Source organism: Dicentrarchus labrax, unplaced genomic scaffold, assembly GCF_905237075.1.
Source record: "Dicentrarchus labrax unplaced genomic scaffold, dlabrax2021, whole genome shotgun sequence".
Taxonomy (NCBI): domain Eukaryota; kingdom Metazoa; phylum Chordata; class Actinopteri; family Moronidae; genus Dicentrarchus; species Dicentrarchus labrax.
Window position 1 is genome coordinate 23,347,864 of NW_026136722.1, and position 21,190 is coordinate 23,369,053.

At 40.1% G+C, this 21,190-nt stretch overlaps 2 protein-coding genes across 2 annotated transcripts; both read left to right on the forward strand.

The window, feature by feature from the left end:
* The first annotated feature begins 2,459 nt into the window (after nt 1-2,459).
* LOC127356798 (uncharacterized) lies at nt 2,460-8,899 on the forward strand. Its single transcript, XM_051388821.1, has 5 exons — nt 2,460-2,543; nt 2,950-3,255; nt 4,109-4,284; nt 6,434-7,262; nt 8,013-8,899. Exons 2-5 carry the CDS (start codon nt 3,120-3,122, stop codon nt 8,897-8,899), a joined length of 2,028 nt encoding a protein of 675 aa, XP_051244781.1. The 5' UTR covers nt 2,460-2,543; nt 2,950-3,119.
* A 3,649-nt stretch (nt 8,900-12,548) lies between these two features.
* LOC127355795 (uncharacterized) lies at nt 12,549-17,002 on the forward strand. The gene is made up of 6 exons (XM_051387012.1): nt 12,549-12,726; nt 12,939-13,113; nt 14,141-14,335; nt 15,208-15,342; nt 15,723-15,878; nt 16,420-17,002. Exons 1-6 carry the CDS (start codon nt 12,668-12,670, stop codon nt 16,660-16,662), a joined length of 963 nt encoding a protein of 320 aa, XP_051242972.1. The 5' UTR covers nt 12,549-12,667; the 3' UTR covers nt 16,663-17,002.
* The last annotated feature ends 4,188 nt before the right edge of the window (nt 17,003-21,190 follow it).

Below are 21,190 nucleotides of genomic sequence, written 5' to 3' on the forward strand. Positions count from 1 at the left end.
TAGTCTGCTTTTGTATTCAAGAGTAGCTTTGTTATTATTGTCATGGCGAGTGTAATGTCAATAATAATGCTATGACGGGCTGGAGGAGCTTACGTCTAAGAGCAGCCGGACATGTCCCTGTTGGTAATGCTAAATGCAGTCCCTCCAGAAAAACGCGATTAATTTAACACATAATCAGCCAGAGTCCGCACATTCATTTATTTTCAAACACGCCGCACTTTCGCCGCATACATCGCCGATTTCCCCGCAAAATGCGCGAAATATGCGGGGCTTGCATGGTTTCATAATCCCTGCACTTTCGTTGCAGAAGTCACATAACGTTATATGTTCGCAGAAAGTGGAAAAATGTTGTGTTTATTTCACACCAGAGCAGCCATTTTCCTCCTGTCGCCATGGGAACGTTATGAAGTGACGTCATCGGAAGAAGAAGACATGATGACGTCCACAAATCAGTCTCATTTGTGTTGTGGTGTGTTGTGGTGTGTTGTGTTGTGGTGTGTTGTGTTGTGTTGTGTTGTGGTGTGTTGTGGTATGTTGTGTTGTGGTGTGTTGTGTTGTGTTGTGTTGTGTGTGGTGTGTTGTGTTGTGGTGTGTTGTGTTGTGTTGTGGTGTGTTGTGTTGTGGTGTGTTGTGTTGTGTTGTGGTGTGTTGTGTTGTGTTGTGGTGTGTTGTGTTGTGTTGTGGTGTGTTGTGTTGTGGTGTGTTGTGTTGTGTTGTGTTGTGGTGTGTTGTGGTATATTAAAATAAAATGAGATGTGTTGTTTGTTGTGTTATTCAAACTTGTCCTTCTTAACAATCAACAGTCTCTGCATGGAAACGACTGCAATAATTATCTCGTGCCCACGCGTTACTATCTCGTAGCCACGTGACGCGTTAACTATTTTATTTATATTTCAGTTAACCCAAATGTTTATTCACACCAAGCTAACTATAATATACATTGGTATTCATACAGAAATAGTCATTGTCTTCCTGTTCATATTTGTTACAGTCTATAAGTACATTTTCTACTGACTCCTCTACCTGCACTTCTTTGTTTCCCTTGAGATCTACATGAGCAGGACAGCTGCAGGACAGATTGGTAGTGTCTGGATCATTATTCTATCATTTCCACTGCACAGTCGCAATGGAAGTTCAAATTACACTGTGAGGAAACACAATATTTTATATTAATTTTTCAATCAAGAATTATTGTAAAATCTGCAATTCTTTATTCCTCAGAATGGTGAAAGAATAAACCAGTGGTCCCCAGCTTCTTATATAAATCATTGTCTAGCTGGGGCCCCTTGTCATGGTTCTGATATCTATGTGTGGTTTTTTCCACCAATAAGACATTTTTCATTTAAACATCTCACATGGTTTCATTTGAATAACTGTTAAAGGTAGGAGGAGGTAATTTTTCAAGATTATTAAAATAGTAAAGTCCAAAATATGAATGGAACCTTTGTGTAGAAGACCTTTGCTCTCTCTTCTTTCCATCCACATTAAGGACTGGACACCACAGGATATAAAACAGCAACATTTACAGTGCATTCCATGGGAATCCCAGTAATCTGTTTGAGGAGAAGAGCAGAATTGAACTTGGATAAAAAGGTCTGACAGTCTAAAATGGAAGACGCTATCAGCAGCTACCATCTTTTTATTTAACCTCCTCTGTCGGAGTATAAACAGCTCCACAGAAGAGATGTGGGTAAAAATACATCATCACTCATTGTCCCATTGGCAACTGAGCTAAAGGCGGCATTAGAAGTGTGTTGGTTTGTCCGTTCTGGGCTACTGTAGAAACATGATGGTTCAACATAGTGGACTCCATGGAAGTCAACCCACAGTGTTTGTAAAAACAGCTCATTATAAGGTAACAAAAACACAATGACTCTTATATTCAGTTGATTATACGCTAATAAAACATACCTAATATTATATTCCATATCTGATAATAGATCCTGCTCAATGTTACACACAGGACCTTTAAATGGGAAATCGAATGCAGGGATTTTACATTATGATGGCATAATGTAAAACAGTTTAAAGGTCCAGTGTGTAACATTTAGGAGGATCTGTTGGCATAAATGGAATATAATATTCATAGGTATGTGTGTATAATCACCTGAATATAACGACTGTTTTGTTTTTGTAACCTTAGAATGAGCTGTTTTTATCTACAGAGGGAGCGGGTCCTCTTCTACGGAATCCGCTATGTTGAACCACCAGGTTTCTACAGTAGCCCAGAATGGACAAACCAAACACTGGCTCTAGATAAGACCGTTGTGTGTGTTTCGTGGACACCGTAGTTTCTCCTCTTCTCCTCTCTCTTCTTGCAATCTGCAACTTCACCACTAGATGCCACTCAATCCTACACACTGGTCCTTTACGTGCACAGGGTAGTGCAGACAGTAAAAGATGAGACAGAGAGGAAGAGAGAGATAGAAATAAGGGGGGTGAGTTAGTGAGGGGAGAGATGGACATATGTGTGTGTAAGTCACCGCCAAAGCACAAGTGTGTGACCAGAGAGATACACCGCGCACTGAAGCTCCTCTCAATCAGTGAGTATATGAGTTTACCTGATGTTAAAGTTTCTGTTTTTTCTTTTGTGTGTGGTAGTGTGTGTGTGTGTGTGTGTGTGTGTGTGTGTGGGTGTGTGTATTTTTTGGAGCTGTAAAAATTGTACAGTTTTAAGTACAGAAAAGTGCAAAAGTGAGACGCTGTCTTTTCAATGGATCCATTTTCATTGGTATCGATAGTTTCAATGATACAAACTAATGACAAGTAACTGTGTTGATATTGAAGATGTGTGTTTTCTCAGTGTTAAGAAAGATTGATCTTTTTAGGGATACTGAACTAAAAGTTAAATAATCAGTGGCCTGTAGTGTTGATTTGCATTACATACATTTGTATTTGGGATTTCTTATAAATTGATCCATATGTATTTTTTTCTTTTGTTCTGACCAGACAGCCCTTTTCCACCCTGACCACCCTCTTCAGTGTTAGTTTTGATCGAGCGCCATAGGAAATCCATCTGTGTGCGTCACCACTGTGCCCTGTAACCTGGGGGACACACACCTCTCCCCTGCCGCTTTCTCCACTCCCACTTTTTCTGTCCAACCCCGCCCTGCTTCATCATGGATCTCCTGGACCTGGGAGAGGTCGGCAGTGGCTGCGAGGATGAAAACTGTGGCCTTGCATCCGCCTTCCCGGAGAACTGCTCAAACCAAGCGTGCCAGTGGGAGGAACCTGTGTTTGGATTGATTGAGTTAGGTGGGTAGAAAATAAGAGAAAATAAGGTTTTGTAAATGGAAAATTTAAAGCTGCACCAGGCAAGATTTTTTGGAAAATAACAAAACGTGGGGTTACAAGTGATACAGTCTCCCCAGTTTAACTTTGACCTTTATCTTGTTTGACTAAAGCATATTGTGGTATCTGGACAATTCAAAACGTACCTCTAAAATGCAAGCACTAGTTTAACATTTTTGGAAATATGCTTATTTGCTTCTGAGGGTTAAATAAGAGATTGCTACCACTCCGCTGTCTATACGGTAAATATGACGCTACCACCAGTAGCTGGTTAGCTAAGCCTAGCATTAAAAAACTAAATTTGTAAAGTATGGAAGTCCATTTCCACCAATGTGATGAAAAAAAGGATTCTCTATATCACTATAATGAGGAAAGTATACTTTTGAGATACTATGTCAATATTTTCAGATACTAAGTCAAAATATTGAGAAAGTTTCTCATTATAATGACTTATATAACTCCCCCCCACACATTGGCAGAAATGGGCTTCCATACATACTGTAAGTGATTGGATCCTACATGAACACACAATTATATGCCAAAGTTTGAAGAGTTTTAGTTATTTCACAGATTTTCTGTATTTTCTAACTGGTTTGAAGTAGAGCAGGGCTCAATATGTCTGTGCACCAGTCAGGACTTAAATATATTTAGTATTTTGCCTTTGTTTGACAGTCAGTGATAGAAAGGAAATATGAGGAATGACATGCTAGAAATGTCCCTGTTTGGCAGGTGACTACTTCTAATGTAAACAAAGTGCACAGTTATGAAATAAATACAAAGTGGCTCTGATAAAACATATCAATATTTCACATTCTAGTGTGTGTGACTGTCATTTACATTCCACTGATGCTCTTCGGCCTTCTGGGAAATATACTAACAATTCTGGTGGTTTGGCTCCGACCGCACATGAGAAGCTCTACTTACCTCTACCTGAGCAGCATGGCTGTCAGTGATCTGTTGATACTGCTACTGTTACCTCTGGATCTCTATAAGGTACACACACTCACACACACACACACACACACACACACACACACACACACACACACACACACACACACACACACACACACACAAGCTACCTTTTTCATGCACACATTTTATGGTGATAAAAAAGCACCATAGTTCCAATAGTGGTTTTAAAAACCCTTTGTTGTCTTCCCCTGAGGGGTTTCCCTGCTGCCAAATTAAGTTTTCTTCTATTAAACTCAAGGGTCATGTCACAGAGTGTTCCTAGATCCTTATTCTATCTTTTCTTCTGATCTGAAGATCAAATTATACTGTGAGGAAATACACAATATTTTATGGGTTAAGAAATCTTTTTTATTATTATTCTTTATTCAACTGTTACCAGTCAGTAGTGACTGACAGTTGCCATAGAAGCTGTGCTTGCGGTGACTAGTAGCAGTTGTGAGAGTTGTGATTGGAGTATTTTTGTTAGTGATTTTGTTAATGTAAAAGTCAGAGGCTGAGCAAACGTTCTCTGAAGACATTGAATATCTCTGTGACCAGTTTTTGGACACAAAGTAATGGAATGACTGACTTTACTTACTTGATTTATTGTCTTGTATTTGTTACTTTTCAACCCTATTGTGACTGCTTGTTATGTGGCTGGTTCTAAGTTTTATTTATGTCATATATGCTATTGATGTGGTTCTCAAGCTTTTTTTTGTCTTTTATCGAAAATTCCTGTATATGTGCTACTATTTAAAATGTCTTACTTATTCATCCTGTAATGCACTTTGGTCAAACCTAGGTTTTGTTTTAAAGTGCTTAACAAATGGCATTGAAGCTGCATTGAACTGCGTCTTTTTGATAAGTTGCGCTTTTATGCATTTGTTGCACAATTTAATGAGAAACATGGACTTAGTCCTTCAATCTTGGTGGCAGGGAGGCAACTACAGTGATCTTTTCTAGAGGTTTTAGGGTAGTTGACAGTTTATGGCATAGGGAATACTGAATATAAAATATGGTTTATTGAACTGGCATTTACATTATTGAACTTATTATAACATAATTATTTTACTTATTTAAAGAATTATGCATAACTTTTTAAAATTACTTTTAAACTCCTAAAGAAAATCTTGTGTACTCCTGCAGTACTACCAAGTTACCAAGTAACTATATTGTTATTGTTATTGTATTACTTTATTAATCCCACAATGGGGAAATTCCCTTGTCACATAAGCATTTTATGTGAAATAAATAAATACAGATATAAAAATAACTATAGTAAAGTGGTGAAGCTATGGTATGGTGGTAATTTGAAAAAAAAGAAACTACAACATTGATCAGGTGGTGCAGGTGTTGTAGAGTCTGACAGCGGCAGGGATGAAGACCTGCGGAACCTCTCCTTCTTACACCGTGGGTGTAACAGTCTGCTGCTGAAGGAGCTACTCAGGGACCCCACAGTGTGGGGGGTGAGAGGTATTGTCCATGATGGATGTCAGCTTCACTAACATCCTCCTCTCACCCACTTCCTCTATGGAGTCCAGAGGACAGTCCAGGACAGAGCTCACTCTCCTGATCAGTTTATTGAGTCTCTTCCTGTCCCTGTCCGTACTGCCCCCTGTCCAGTAGACCACAGCATAGAAGATGGCTGAAGCCACCACAGAGTCATAAAAAGTCTTGAGGAGAGCCCTGCTTACTCCGAAGGACCTCAGTCTCCTCAGCAGGTGGAGGCGAATCTGGCCCTTCTTGTAGAGAGCATGGGTGTTATCAGTCTAGTCCAGTTTGTTATTGAGGTGAACATAGGGGCACATTTGAGAAACACTAATGGAAGCTGGGCAGCCATGCTAGTTAAGTTTGCTAGTTCTTATACTGGTAACTCTGCCCATACTTGTTTTACCCTGCCAGTTCCGGTCTGACCATGTTTCTCGTCATTCTCACCCTTATGGAAATCAGTGTCAGTTGGCACATCTACGTCTATCATCATTTATCCTCTGACACACACACTTTTGCTCTTGGTTAAATCCACTGTTCTTTGTTTAATCCCCTTACTGTAACTGAAACATTAATGGTTGTTTTGTAAACTGAGAATATACCCTTAAAACAACTTGTGACAGCTTTGTTGTCACAAAGGGGAATAAAGGTGAAAATGAAGATGTTGTCAGCGTAAAAATACTTGTTCTGTCTCTCCCAGCTCTGGAGGCCCAGGCCCTGGCCCTTAGGAGACCTTGCATGTAAGCTGACGATGTTCCTCTCAGAGTGCTGCACTTTCTGCACCATCCTTCACATCACCTTCCTCTCCCTGGAGAGGTACCTGGCTGTCTGCTGGCCAATCACTGCCAAGACCCTGGTGACACGGCGCAGAACCAGGGCTCTCATTGGCTGCCTCTGGCTGGGTGCGGCCGTCAGTGCAGCGCCAGTTTTGGTCATGGTTGGAGCGGAGGATGTTGGGGGAGAAGAGCTAGGGCTCGGCGGATGGAGGGAGGGTGGAGGGTGGACCGGCAGGGAAGGAGAACAGGGCGGATTTATGATAGGTGGAAAGGAAAGAGGAAGTGGACATATGGCCTTAATGGACGGAGCACTGGAGGGAATAAATTGGGAGGAAAAAGAGAAAAATGGATGGGATGAAAGAGTTTGGTCTGCAGAGAAAGGAGAGAGGAAACTGGGTGTAGGAGAAAGAGATGAGACAAAACAAGGAGATGAGGGAGGAGGTGAAGAAGAAGAAGGAAAGATGAAAGTCAAAGGAGAACAGCAAAATAAAATGAAAGAAGATGAGGGAGGAGGAAGGGAAGAAGGTGTTGCTTCAGGTCAAGGAGGAGAGATTGACAATAGAGAGTGCCGCTGCACGCACTACGCTGTCTCCTCCGGCCTGTTGTCGGCCATGATGATTCTCTCCAACTTGTACTTCCTGATACCCCTCTGCATCTTGGGTCTGGTTTACAGCCTGATTGGACGGACTCTGTGGCTTCGCCCGCAAAGCAGCCGTAGAGACCAGAGTCATCGGCACACCGTCAAAATGCTTGGTGAGAAACACACCCTTAGGCTCTTCCTTTATTATAATCAAGAACACACAGAAACAAGAGCTTCCATAGGGATTACTTTTGACCAATTATTTACACTAACCTGGGTTGGGCTACAGGCGTTGAGGGCTTCTGCTGACACACTACTAGCTATAATTCCAACTGAACTGCAGATGATTGTGACATTTACTCAGTAACTGAATCAGAAAAGCAAAAACACAACAGCTCATCTTGGCTTCTTAGTAAGTCTCTTTTCTCACCAAGCAAAAGGATCCTCTAAAACAGTGGTTCCCAACCTGTGGCACACCACTAGGGGTCACCAAAGCTTCATGGGAGGTTTCGAGGCTTCTTTGATTTTAGGGCGTGCTAGAAATTTAAAAAATATACACAGTAGGCCTCAGCATCTGGTTCACTTCTGTGAAGAAAAGTAAATGTAAAGTTAAGACTGTTAAATTATTCCTCATCAATTCATCTTACAAATTATTCAATTGCATCTGTAGCAATAGATGTGTCCTAACAACCAGTTATACATATATATACATATATACATAACTAAAATCTCTAGGAAGGACTTCACATCTAACTTAGTGAAGGATTTAGGAATAGCTGGTGAGACTGCTTAATTACATCTTGGTTTGTTAGTATAAGAGACAACTTGTACTTATCACTTTTGCTTAATCTATTAATGATTCTGATGTCCTCCCCCTCTGTTTTTCTTCCCACACTGCCCCTCTGTCCCTTCACCTCCTCCAGGAGTGATTGTCTTGGCATTTGTCCTGTGTTGGCTGCCCTTCCATGTGGGTCGGACCATCTTCTCTCTTTCTCTGGGCACCGGTTCTGATAGACAGGAAGCATACACAGACACAAACTCACACTTGGACATTAACACTCTCTCTGATGTCAGTATAGACAGAAATATCAACATACACAACCGCCAGTCAGACTCAGACAAGACCTCCTCCAAGACTGGGAATATGACTGCACACACTTACGCAGAGAGAGATGGAATGTTCTGTGATATCTGTGCAAAAACCAAAGTCAAAATCAACACGCACACTGATGCAGATACACAACTGGCAGACACAGAGACACACACTGACATGGGCACACAATCTGATGCTATGAGCACAGATAAACACTTATATTCTCATATTGTATCACACACCAGAGGGCAACATATAAACACTGGCACAAGCACACACAATCTGGATCCTAGCACTGAAACGGGTACACACACAGAACTATCACATTCCAATACTAGCTTTCATACTGACACACACACCAACAGGTCGAGCTGGACATCTATTTCCATAAACTCACAAAACAACACACATAATTCCACACCTCCCACTGCAGACACAGACACATACAGAATATATAATAACACACACACTGACACACCCTTCAACAATACATACACGCACCCTGACACACACTATTTTTTATACTATCTGTCTCAGTATTTTAACCTGGTGTCCTCTGTCCTCTTCTACCTCAGCGCTGCTGTCAATCCTTTATTGTACAACCTGATGTCTGCCAGATACAGACACGCTGTGCACAGCCTCATACACACACACTCTCACACGCCGTCTCACCGCCTGCGCACACTCACGGCACGGCACTCCACCACCACTTTGTAAGGGCAGACGCTGTACAAGCAGAAGTAGACGAACACACCGCATGCAAAAAAAAAGGGAACGACTCAAGCAAACACAGTGCAGCCTCTGTTTAAACCTTAACTGCTTTCTAATTAAACAATGTCTTGATAATGGTAAAAAAGTGTATAGTGGTCATTAGTGGTATGGTAAGAGTTTGATATAGAGATAAAAAGATTAAAGCTGCAGTAGGTAACCTTTATAAAAAATAACTTTTTGTCATATTTACTGAAACTTTCACTATATCCTGACAGTAGTACGAGACAGATAATCTGTGAAAAAATCAGGTTCCTCTGGCTCCTCCTAGTGCCCCTAATGGCATTTGCAAGAATCCACTGAGCCTGAACAAAAAAACAACCAATCAGAGCTGAGAAAGATAGTTGATGGTTGAGTCTCATTACCATGTCGTCAAATATCAACACTGGGAATAAGACTCAACAATCAGCTACCTTCAAGCCTCCAACCCAAAGCGTCTTTCCAACTTTCTTGGCTTTCACTATTAGTTTTTACTACTGTCACTATACCTGTGAATTAACTTGAAACAAATGGCTGGTTCCAATTTTCCATTTAGAATTTTGGTGGTAGGCCTACCCTGTAATTCATTTTGGACCATAGATTGTGCCTTTAAAGCAGAGCAGCCATTTTGACTTGTCAAACACTAGTTAATAACATTAATAGACCTTTTTCACAGCAACCATTTTAACATTAATGGGTAAACACAGGTGTTACCACTGATACTAATTAAGGTTCTGTTACAGTCACAACCAGTATGGACAGGAGGAATAATTACAGGAGGCTGTTTCACAAAAGCAGAATTATGAAATCAAGGATAAAAACGATGCCTGTGTGACCTAGCCTATAGTCAGTGCATCCTGGCTTAATAGGTTTCACAAAGGCTAAGCCAGACTGAGGAGATGAAGTTAGTGCAGCCAGGTGAATCCAGGTTTAAGTAATTTGGATAAATACACATTCCCGGCTTTCTTCTACAAGGAAAAAGCACAGATTTCCTGATACAGACCATAAATGTCAATCACAGATTTACTGATCTTGAAATGGAGAAGATTCATTAAACATACTTTATATAATGTAAGCTTAGGTAAAGCATTTTATGTAAAAAAGCAAACACAGTTGCGGACTGACTGAACTGAAAAATAGCCTAAAAATAAATATTTAGGCTACTAACCATTTCTCTCATGGAGTTACTTGTGGGCAGTGGAGGTTACTCAGGAAATTAGTTTGATGCTTTATGAATTTAATTTAGAACTATGTTTGGATTTCTCTGTGTGTCAAATTAATGACATTGATTTTTGAAGTCACAAAACCTTTTTGAAGTGAGTGTACACCAACTGGTCTGGGCCCGGCTAGCTGCACAGAATAAATCTCCATGGGGACTTACTGTATGTGCCGCTGCTTTAGTGAAACAGAGTCACCACTAAATTCATCCAGGATAACTGGAATTCTTGTTTAACCCACCATCTATTTTTTGTGAAACAGCCCTCTGTGACTCTCTGTGTACATATAGCATACGGAAATTACTACTAGCATTAGTAGGACTGTACAAAATCCAGCCAAATGTTAGCTAAAAGTCTACAGTTTATAAACATGGGGCATCACACACTTTAGCTCAGTGAGAATGTTGTGTCTTACTGTTTTTTAAAGTAGGGCTAACTAACTTTGAAATGTGTATTTTAAATGAAGTACTTTTCACAATATGTATTTATACAGAAGACATTTTATGTGTACGTACGTTTAAATACGGTAACAGTAGCCTGCTCAAAATATATCCTCACATCCACAGATTTACACGCACAGACACACACACAGAACAGGGCTATAATTTGATGTATGTAGTTTCATACAGGTTGATGTGTTTTGATGTAATACATATTACATTACGTGTTCCGATGTGTCAGATACAGATATAACAGGGGAGGTTTTATCGCCTCTGCGAAGGTGGTTATGTTTTCACCCATGTTCGTCTCTCTGTATGTCAGCAGGAAACACTCAAAAATAGATTTCCTGAAGTTTGGTGGACAGAATGGCCTCAGGCTTAGGAACAATTGATTTGATCGAGTTGGTAACCCTGGCCATTTCTGCAATGAGATCCGGTCTTTTTTTAGAACTGTGTATGAAGTAGAGACTTGATTTCAAATCAGTATGACAAATTATCAAAATTGTAAAGATGATCTAATCAGATTGTATAATATCATAAATCAATACCTTTTTACTTAAAAAAAAAAAAGGACAGAGAACCACAGCAAAAACATGCTACTTAACTGTGTTGCACTGACACTGGCCATGTGTCAACACTGGAAAAATGCTTACTTCCTCCTTTTACGGTAAAAAAAAAGATTTTCTGTTTGAGTGGATAGAAGAACTGGAATTTTTATTAAATAATGTTTTCATGGTGGTTAGAAAAAAGAAGATAGAGGAGTGAGGACAAATTCTCAAATGTTAAACAAGACAGATCCTGGTTTATATAATTTTCTTTCTTGTATGACTGTTACTACTGTACACTTAAAATGCAAGGATCTGCCATATTTGCTCAATGTTTTGCTTGTATTTGACACATGGGGCATTCCCTGGGATCAATGTCAAATGTGTTTGATAAGCAAATTAGAATTGTGTTAGTATTAAGTGATTCTATTGTGTTCACAGTAATTAAATGATTGGATCACATGTGCTGGACATCATTCAGAAAAAAAATTGATGAATGAAATCAAACCATGTTGATCCAACAAGAACAAATCATTTCGACTTCTGATTTGTTGGCTTAATTCCACCCTGGTGTTGTTTGTGGTACTTTTTTAATGTAATTACACTCAAAAGTTATTCTTTGAATTTACTTAATTAACTTAATTAAATTTGCTTAATGCTGAAAGAAAGCCATTTGATCCTGTGGAAATACTTTAGATGATTTAATTAAGTTAATTCAAAGAGTTTTCTTTTAGTACAGTTGCTATGTATTTATGTAAAATATTTGTAACTTACCAAATGCTTTGCATTGTCTGGTGTCTTCTGTTAAATGTTGCATGTGAACACTCTGCAAAATCTATATCTGACCGCCAGCAAAATGCTGGAGTGTGTATCGAAAGACTGACAGACTGTAGCATTGCAATATTTTCTGGTTGCAGTCTGTACTGATGCCTTTCTTGTTCCTCACAAAAGCGAGAGACATTTTATTAAACATATAGTGTTTTGAAAGCACCTCTTCATATTTCAAATATTTCTAAATAAATTCAGTGCTTGGCTCAGTTTCACCATCTGAGAGATTCCAACTGAAACCATTTTCCCTCTAGACATTGCTGGCACACACCTATTGACCACTTTTAAAGTTCAGGTTGGAAAACCTACTGGGAAACTGATATATTCGGTTCTGCAATCACTGGTTTAGAATTCTTTAGAATTATTTTCTTAATGGACAGAGATGATAAGATCAATATCACTCTCATGTCTGTATGGCAAATATGTCACAGTGAGCTTAGCTTAGCACAAGCTTAAGTTAGATAGACATTATATCCATTAGCATTAGTAACATGTCCCACACAAACATACTCTTTGTTCCGCATTTGGTTTGTTGGGATCTGGCCATCCTGCCTGCGTGTGTCTAGACTTTGTACCCAGTGACTGAAGCTTGAGCACATAGTGCTGTTGTTCCGTCCTGCTGAATGGTCTGCGACAGCCAATTTTCTGTGGTTTTTCAATTTCACACCAGTTTATGTGCAGGTAATTTCAGTCACTTTGGACGCTGAGATGGGAATACACTGCAGTACTTCTCCAAAGATCATAGACTGTCTGTACGACACCGCCAGGTATGCAAAGAGGCAGCAAAGTTAACTTAAAATCTCTTAAGCAAAAACATAACCCTGACGTAACCCCAGTTTTGTGGGTAATGGGTCAGCTGATCCCAAAAAGCTAATTAAATGCAGAAATTGTTTTGTGGTCAAAAGTGGTTGTGAAGCAGCTGAGTAATTTGTAATGTTCTGAACATTTTACCATATCAGTCCAACCCATAACTCTCCAGCCATGCAGGCCTGGTTCCTGATGCCTCCCTGGATGCCTCACTGGCCTCTCTGCTGTCCTTGAACTCTTCTTGGGCTCTGGAGCAGCAGTACACCACCCTGCAGGGCAGTATGACCCGGCAGCAGAGGTCTGCCTTCAACCATGACCTCCAAACTCTCTTCGGAAGAAACACAACGGTCAGATCATACTGGTGTTTGGTGTAACTATCCTTATTGTTTAACCTTAAAGATGGTCTCGGCAGGCAGAAAGACACATTATACAGGTTCCCAACTGTTCGGTAAAGGACGTTAGGTTCAGTATGCAACCTCCTCGGTTCGGAATGTCCTGTGACCCAAGCAATTACTGTCAAAAGTATTTTATGTCAATGCGCTCGCACAAGCAGAACAGAAATTTCAAAGGAATTCTACCCGCAAAATATTTTAGCAGTGCACCAGTCATTGTCTATCAACTGTGGCATGCTAGTTGGCTTAGCTAGGTTAGCCAAGCTCATACTGTTGCAAATGAAGTCAGGTATGTCGGTGGAAACACTTTAAATGTGAAATTTATGACAAGATTTTTGGGTCCAGTCCTTGTGAAACGCAACACACATGTCAGTCGTGGTGAAAAGTTATGTATTCGATGGATGTCACACATGTGCGTGGAAAAATGGCTCGACAGTGCCCCCTATGGAAAATGCACATGTCTGATAAGAGTCCCGCTCTGAACACATCTACATGCCAACCTACTGGAAACAGGAAGTAAGCTTTGTGTGGAAATCATCATCTGTTTTAAGTGACATTTTCACAGTGCGGTCTACACATGATGCTGCTTGCAGCTTTAATTTTGGTTTGTTTTCGCTGTTGTAAAACATACCGAACAGAGACACCATAACTAAGGTACATACCAAACCAGGAATTTTGTACCAGCCACTTGCAAGTATATCATCAATAATTCATGTGCAAAAAGCTCAAATGCATAATATCCATAAGATGGTCACTGACAAAAATGGACAGATTATGTCTCCGCCTAGGGCTTGATTATATGAAAATCTCATGAATATGTTTGAAGAAATTGAGAAATTAGCATTCTCCATTTTTGTTTGGTCTCAAATACCATACAAGTATTTAATCAACAGCTCTTTGTCTTTGTCTCTGTCTTTTATAATGTCCAAATGAGTGTAATTTTCTATCTATCTATCTATCTATCTATCTATCTTGATTCTAGGTGAGTTATGGAGGAGTGGGTATTGTTGCACTTGCCCTCTCAGTTCTGTTTGAGATGCTAGCCCATCACCAGACCACTAAGTTGAGCTTGCGGATCCCTGAGGCCCGCTCCACTCCTCCAAACCCCATACGCAGAATGTTTGGGGCTGACGCGGGATCGGACATCAGCTCCATTGCCAGCGAGTTTCTCAAACAGGTGGCTGGACCTTAGATGTACTCCATTATTAATACATATTAATTGTATTATTTGTATTATTTTATGTTTAGTATGTAAAATTTGGTAAACAGCAACCACAAGTGGCAATTATGGGATAATGTTAAATGCTAAAATATTGTGTAACAGTAATACAAGTACACAAGAGTCATAAAGTTGGTGAACTCACTTGGCAGGGTCAGTAACAAAGCAACATCCATAAGGTTTGCTAATGTTAGCCACTATTACCTCCTGGTCATATCATACTAAGTACTATCGCAATGAAGGGTATTTCTTACAAATCCAACTTTTCATGTGTTGATTAATTTTTCCTTTCAAAAGTAACGTAGATGGTCTTGTAAATAGTAAATATTTAGTTTTACTGCTATGCCAACCCTAAATATATAATTAAAGACTTACCATTAACAGGTCTTAATCTCTGTTTATTCTCACACAGTATATTTGAACTACCTCATACTCTTATACCCATATTACAAAATGTTGATAATTGACCAGTTTTGGGCACTGATGCACAAGTTGACAGCAAAGCAGCAAAGAAGCATATTTTCTAATATGATCCTCTTCAAACTGGGTGGTATCACCATCATAACAATATGCATTTTAAGATTTTATGTATTTAAGTAGAACTTCTAAACTAAATTTTCTCTGAGGGATCAGTAAAATATCCAAAATGGCAAGTATGCAGCATAAGTTCATCTGCAGGTGCAGAACTGTTGAAAGTTGTTGAGACATATGGAGCGATTTGTATTGTTCTTATATTGTACTTACCAGTATGCAAAATAATACAATATATCATTTAACGAACTAGAGTCTGAAGACAAGATGATTCAATCTAAAAATTGTCTCTCATGCAGATTCCCGGCGCAGCCAATGACCAGGACCAGATGGCGGCACTGTTGAAGAGCTACGAGACAAAGCTGCGATTGGAGCTGATGGACTTCTATGGAAGGATGGTGTCATTGGAGAGGAGCGCTCTCAGCTCTATCGGGGTTGGCTTTGTCGTTGATACAAAGCAACTACAGAATTACAAATAATATTAAAAATGGTGTTTGTACATCTGTTATTACTGCTTCTTTTACAACTACTATTAAAGAACCAGTGTACAGGATTTAATGACATCTAGCAGTGTAGTTGCGGATAGCAACTCACTCGCTTCGCCCATGTTTCTACAGTAGCCCAGGATGGATAAACCAAACACTGGCTGTAGATAAGGCCTTCTGCTCATTCCCAGGTCAGTGGTATAGTTCGGTGCAGTCTGAAACTTCACCATTGGATGCCACTAAATCCTACACACTGGTCCTTTAAATATAAGAAGAAGTAGTTTTAGAGTGAGGGTGTGTAAAGTTCTTCTTGTACCTTTCTTGGGCAGGTGAAGCAGTGGATGAATGGAGCTGCTCTCCACATCCACACCTTGATCCACTGGCAGCGTCTGACCGACCCATCAGCCGGAGAAGTCTTAAGTCTGGACTACCTAAATCGTGTTGACCCTCTACTCAAGACATACAGAGAGTATCTGCTCAAAACGGTACTGCTCTCCTCATTTGTAACAAGGAGGGGGAAATGATGAATGAATGATTCTGCTTTATGACCCACTGGACAAGGGAAGAGTTTTAAACACCCATGGAAAATCACTCACACAAAACATACATTTTCCCCAAAAAGACCACCAGAAATCAGCAGAGGTCTCAGTCCATATCAGTGCGGTTCTGTTTACTGCAGTGATCAAATCTGCATTTTTCAGATCTGCACCACAAGTAATTTAAAGGTCCACTGTGTAACATTTAAGAGGATCTCCATTTAAAAAATAAATGGGACCATCATTTTCTAAATGAACATCATAATGGATGTATGTGAGGTATGCCATTGCATAAAATGCAGGTTTAAGATGATAATATGGATTTATTGCAGGACTGTTGTATTAGTTATACCTAGGTGTAATAAACTGGCAACAACATAATACATTCATGTGATGTTTTATGGTCTGCAGAATACTATTGGTTATTTTCGTAGTTCTGATCAGAGAAACATATAACACATAAGCCCATTATCCTTCCCTCTGACAACAGGTGAAAGTGTTTCCGGCCTTGACCCCCGGCCCTAGTGGGTTGCTGATAGTGGAGCTTCTGAGAAACGTAAGCCACGGGGTTCACCACAGGGCCTGTGAACGGAAGGCCATCCAGCGGACTTTGGCGGAACGCTTCTTGTCAGACCAGAACCTGCAGAAGGGAAAGGAGTTCTTCCAGAACTCCCACAAGCACCATGATGCTCTGATAGCGCAGCAAGAGAACTTTAAGCTGAGAATGGTTTGAGAACAATTAAGACTGACTGTTAATTATGATCCGACCCTAAGTTGTTAACTGTATAGATTAAGTTACTGGCTGGCACTGTTCACCACCCCAAAATTCCAAATAATGGGTAGTTACCTCACACAGCATTTTGCTACTTGAGAGAACTTATTTTATTTAGCAGACCAGATGTAGACAAGAGGGCATTTTATTGAATAGCATGCAAGTTCAGCCATATTTAAAAAGACTTCACAGAGAAAGAGTCTGCATGTAACTTGTAAATGTAAGTTACAGAAGATACTGTGTTGCTGTAACCTCCAGTGTGTGCCAAGCATGTAATTAAAATGGAGACGAAAAAACATGAGTTTGGATGGTGGTTTGTTTTTGTACCCTCCCCAGAACAAAAACCCAAGGGAGGAATGGATCAAACCAATCTCTGAAATATACTTTTTTAATTATATCAGTTAATCAAAAAATTGAATATGATCAAAATACTAAAATATTTTGAATGCCGTTTCTAGAACCAGTGTTTGGTTTGGTGTTTTAGGCTACTGTAAAACATGGTGATTCAACATGGCGGACTGCATGGAAGGAAACCCGCAGTGTCTGTAGGTATCATGGATGTATTAAGAAGAACTGGATACAGTGTTGGGGGCGGGCTCCGTTCATTCCTACCCGGATCGTCTGCATCATGTGGCCCACATTCTAATGACTCATGTAAGATGCAGAAACAAATTCCTTGAAAAGATGTTATGCCTGGGTAGAACCAGACTGGTTCTGAATCATCTATCAAACCACCAAGAACTGCCAGCAAATTAGATAATGAGGACCTCAAAAAGCCAGTCCGAAATATATATAACTAAAGAAAATCCTTTTGACTGCTTCCAAGAGTTTGACAGGAGAGAGCAGGGTCTGAACTCCCCAAAAGTAATGCTATAGTTCGCACACTGGGAGAGAGTCAGAGAGTTTGTGATAGACAAACCAAATTATCAGAGTATGGTAGTCCAGAACTATTCCTTTAGAAAAAGATAGAGGATATATACGTTATTAATCCCCTATTGGGGAAATTCTTCTTTTCACTCTTTTTTTATACTTACACACACACACACCAATTCATGCACTTGTGGACAAGCAACAGGGAGAGAGATGGTGGAGTGATGGGCTTGCCACATTAGCGGCGCCCATGAGCAGTTTCTTGGGGTTAGGTTGCCTTGCTCAAGGGCACCTCGGCAGTGCACAGGAGGTGAAACTGGCACCTCTCCAGCTACCAGTCCACACTCCATATTGTGGAATGTGGGATTTCAATCCAAGTCCCTACACACTGAGCTACTGCCAGCCTGTCAGTGGGTTATTATTATTGTGGGTATATTGTAACTAGTGAACATTTTGTCCTCAAAGTTGATGTGTTAGAAGCAGGAAAAATGGGCAGCGTGAGGATTTGAGCGACTTTGACAAGGGTCAAATTGTGATGGCTAGATGACAGGGTCAGAGCATTTCCAAAACTTCAGCTCTTGTGGGGTGTTCCTGGTCTGCAGTGGTCAGTACCTATCAAAAGTGCTTCAAGGAAGGAAAAGTGGTGAACCGGAGACAGGGTCATGGGCGGTCAAGGCTCATTGATGCACATGGGGAGCGGAGGCTGGCCCATGTGGTCCGATCCAACAGATGAGCTACTCCCTGATAACGTCATTCAACTCCACGGCAGAGGGTCTTCTCGAGCATTTCTAACGTACATTCATAATGACCTAAACGATTTTAAAAAACGCCATGCTTATGAGTTGATTCAAAGTTTCTTTGGGGGCTCTCGTCAAGAGATCCAAAGAGATGGCTCCCCCACTCAGAGTCTCACAACCCACTTGGTTCCCTGTTACCATCTTGCCGAACCTCCTCCGTCCATTCATCCACCCGCCAACAAACCCACAACAAACCATAGTGCTTCATTGACATAGTTCCACTCTCTTTTAAGTCTTCCTCATAGAAGATCAGGTTTCCATCCCTCTGATTTGCTAGTGACTGAATGTACTGGATGCTTTTTTTTGTGCCATACTTGTCTTTCAATTCAATTTAATTCAATTCAATTCAATTTTATTTGTATAGTGCCAATTCATAACAGAAGTTATCTCAGGACACTTTTCAAATAGAGCAGGTCTAGACCGAACTCTTTAAAACATTATTTACAGAGACCCAACAGTACCACCATGAGCAAGCACTTGGCGACAAGGGCAAGGAAAAACTGCCTGTTAAAAGGCAGAAACCTAGGACAGATCCTCCGGCTCTAGGTGGGTGGTCGTCTGTCTCGACCAGTTGGGGTGAGAGAGAGAGAGAGAGAGAGAGAGAGAGAGAGAGAGAGAACAGAGAGAGAGAGAGACAGACAGGCAGACGCACAGTAACAACAGTATTGGCAATGGAAATCTAGCAGGACCATGGCAGGAGGCTCCACCAGGATCGATAAGAACCTGCGAGACGAGAAAGCACAAGAACTCCGGGAAAGAAGTGAATTTAGTAACATGCATTAATGGAACATGAATGAGTGCAGAAAGAGAGAGGAAGAGAGGAGCTCAGTGCACCATGGGAAATCCCCCGATAGTCTAGGCCTATAGCAGCATAACTAAGGGATGGTTCAGGACTCACCTGATCCAGCCCTAACTATAAGCTTTATCAAAGAGGAATGTCTTAAGCCTACTCTTAAATGTGGAGTGTCTGCCTCACGAACCACAACTGGAAGCTGGTTCCACAGGACAGGAGCTTGGTAACTGAAGGCTCTGGCTCCTGTTCTACTTTTAGAGACTATAGGAACCACAAGTAGCCCAGCATTCAGAGAACGTAGTGTTCTAGAGGGGTAATAGGGTACTACGAGCTCTTTAAGATATGAAGGGGCCTGACCATGAAGAGCTTTATAGGTGAGGAGGAGGATTTTAAATCCTATTCTACATTTTACAGGCAGCCAGTGCAGAGAAGCTAGTACAGGAGAGATGTGATCTATTTTTCTAGTTCTGAATGAATTGGAGCATTTTAATGGACTTATTGGGGCAACCTGATAATAAAGAGTTGCAGTAATCCATCCAAGTAACAAATGCATGGATTAGTTTTTCTGCATCTGTCTGTGATAGGATGTGTCTAATTTTTGTAATATTACGTACATGAAAGAAGGCAGTCCTAGAGGTCTGCTTTATGTGGGAGTTAAATGACATGTCCTGATCAAAGATAACTCCAAGATTCCTGACAGTGGTGCTAGAGGCCAAGGTAATGGCATCTAGAGTAGCTATATCTTTAGACAGTGAGTCTCTAAGGTTTTTGGGGCCAAGAACAAGAATTTCGTTTTTTTCTGAGTTTAACATCAGAAAATTGCAGGTCATCCAGGATTTTATGTCCTTAAGACATGTTTGTAATTTAGACAATTGATTAATTTCATCGGGCTTGATCGATAGATATAACTGCGTATCATCTGCATAACAGTGAAAGTTAATGGAGTGATTCCTAATAATGTTGCCTAAAGGGAGCATATATAAAGTAAATAGTATTGGTCCAAGTACAGAACCTTGTGGAACTCCATGACTAACTGTAGTATTTATTGAAGATTCATTGTTAACATGTACAAACTGCGAACGATCTGATAAATATGACTTAAACCAGCTTAGTGCGGTTCCTTTAATGCCAATTTGATGCTCAAGTCTCTGTAAAAGAATATCATGGTCAATGGTGTCAAATGCAGCACTAAGATCTAATAATACAGTACAGAGACAAGTCCATTGTCAGAAGCAATCAGAAGGTCATTATTAACTTTAACCAGAGCTGTCTCTGTGCTATGATGAACTCTAAATCCTGACTGAAAATCATCAAATAAACTATTGTTGTGTAGAAAGTCACACAACTCTTTGGCGACTACTTTCCAGAATCTTAGAGAGGAAGGGGAGGTTAGAGATTGGTCTATAGTTGGCTAAAACCCCTGGGTCAAGAGTGGGCTTTTTAAAAAGGGGTTTAATTACAGCTACTTTAAAGGACTGTGGTACATATCCTGATAATAAAGAAAGATTAATCGTATCCAGTAAAGAAGTGCCAATTAAGGGAACAACTTCTTTAAGCAGCCTAGTTGGGATCGGGTCTAACAGACAGATGGCTTCAATGAAGAAATGATAAGTTAACTGATGAAGATCGATGGCAGAAAAACAGTCTAAATATATATCTGAGTTTACATTAGTAAAAGTTCCTGAACTTTTTTTTTTTTTTTTTTTTTTTATTTTTTTTTTTTTTTTTTTTTTTTTTTTTTTTTTTTTTTTTTTTTTTTTTTTTTTTTTTTTTTTTTTTTTTTATTATTTTAAAATTAACTAAACACTGAAGGAATCTCCTCCTTAAATTTAGCTACAGCACTGTCAGATAGACATCTGCTGTAGGAAGTTTTGCCTAATGGCTTATAATCTAATAGTATGAATTCAAAAGTTATTAAATAATGGTCAGATAGGAAAGGATTATGTGGGAAGGCTATTAAATGTTCAATATCAATGCCATATGAAAGAACGAGGTCAAGAGTGTGATTAAAACAATGAGTTGGTTTATT

Coding starts and splice junctions, on each gene's coding strand:
- LOC127356798 (XM_051388821.1), top strand. CDS start 3,120: ATGGATCTCCTGGACCTGGGAGAGGTCGGCAGTGGCTGCGAGGATGAA. Junction 4,285..6,433: donor TACCTCTGGATCTCTATAAG/GTACACACACTC, acceptor TGTCTCTCCCAG/CTCTGGAGGCCCAGGCCCTG. Junction 7,263..8,012: donor GCACACCGTCAAAATGCTTG/GTGAGAAACACA, acceptor CACCTCCTCCAG/GAGTGATTGTCTTGGCATTT.
- LOC127355795 (XM_051387012.1), top strand. CDS start 12,668: ATGGGAATACACTGCAGTACTTCTCCAAAGATCATAGACTGTCTGTAC. Junction 13,114..14,140: donor TCTTCGGAAGAAACACAACG/GTCAGATCATAC, acceptor TCTTGATTCTAG/GTGAGTTATGGAGGAGTGGG. Junction 15,879..16,419: donor GAGAGTATCTGCTCAAAACG/GTACTGCTCTCC, acceptor CTCTGACAACAG/GTGAAAGTGTTTCCGGCCTT.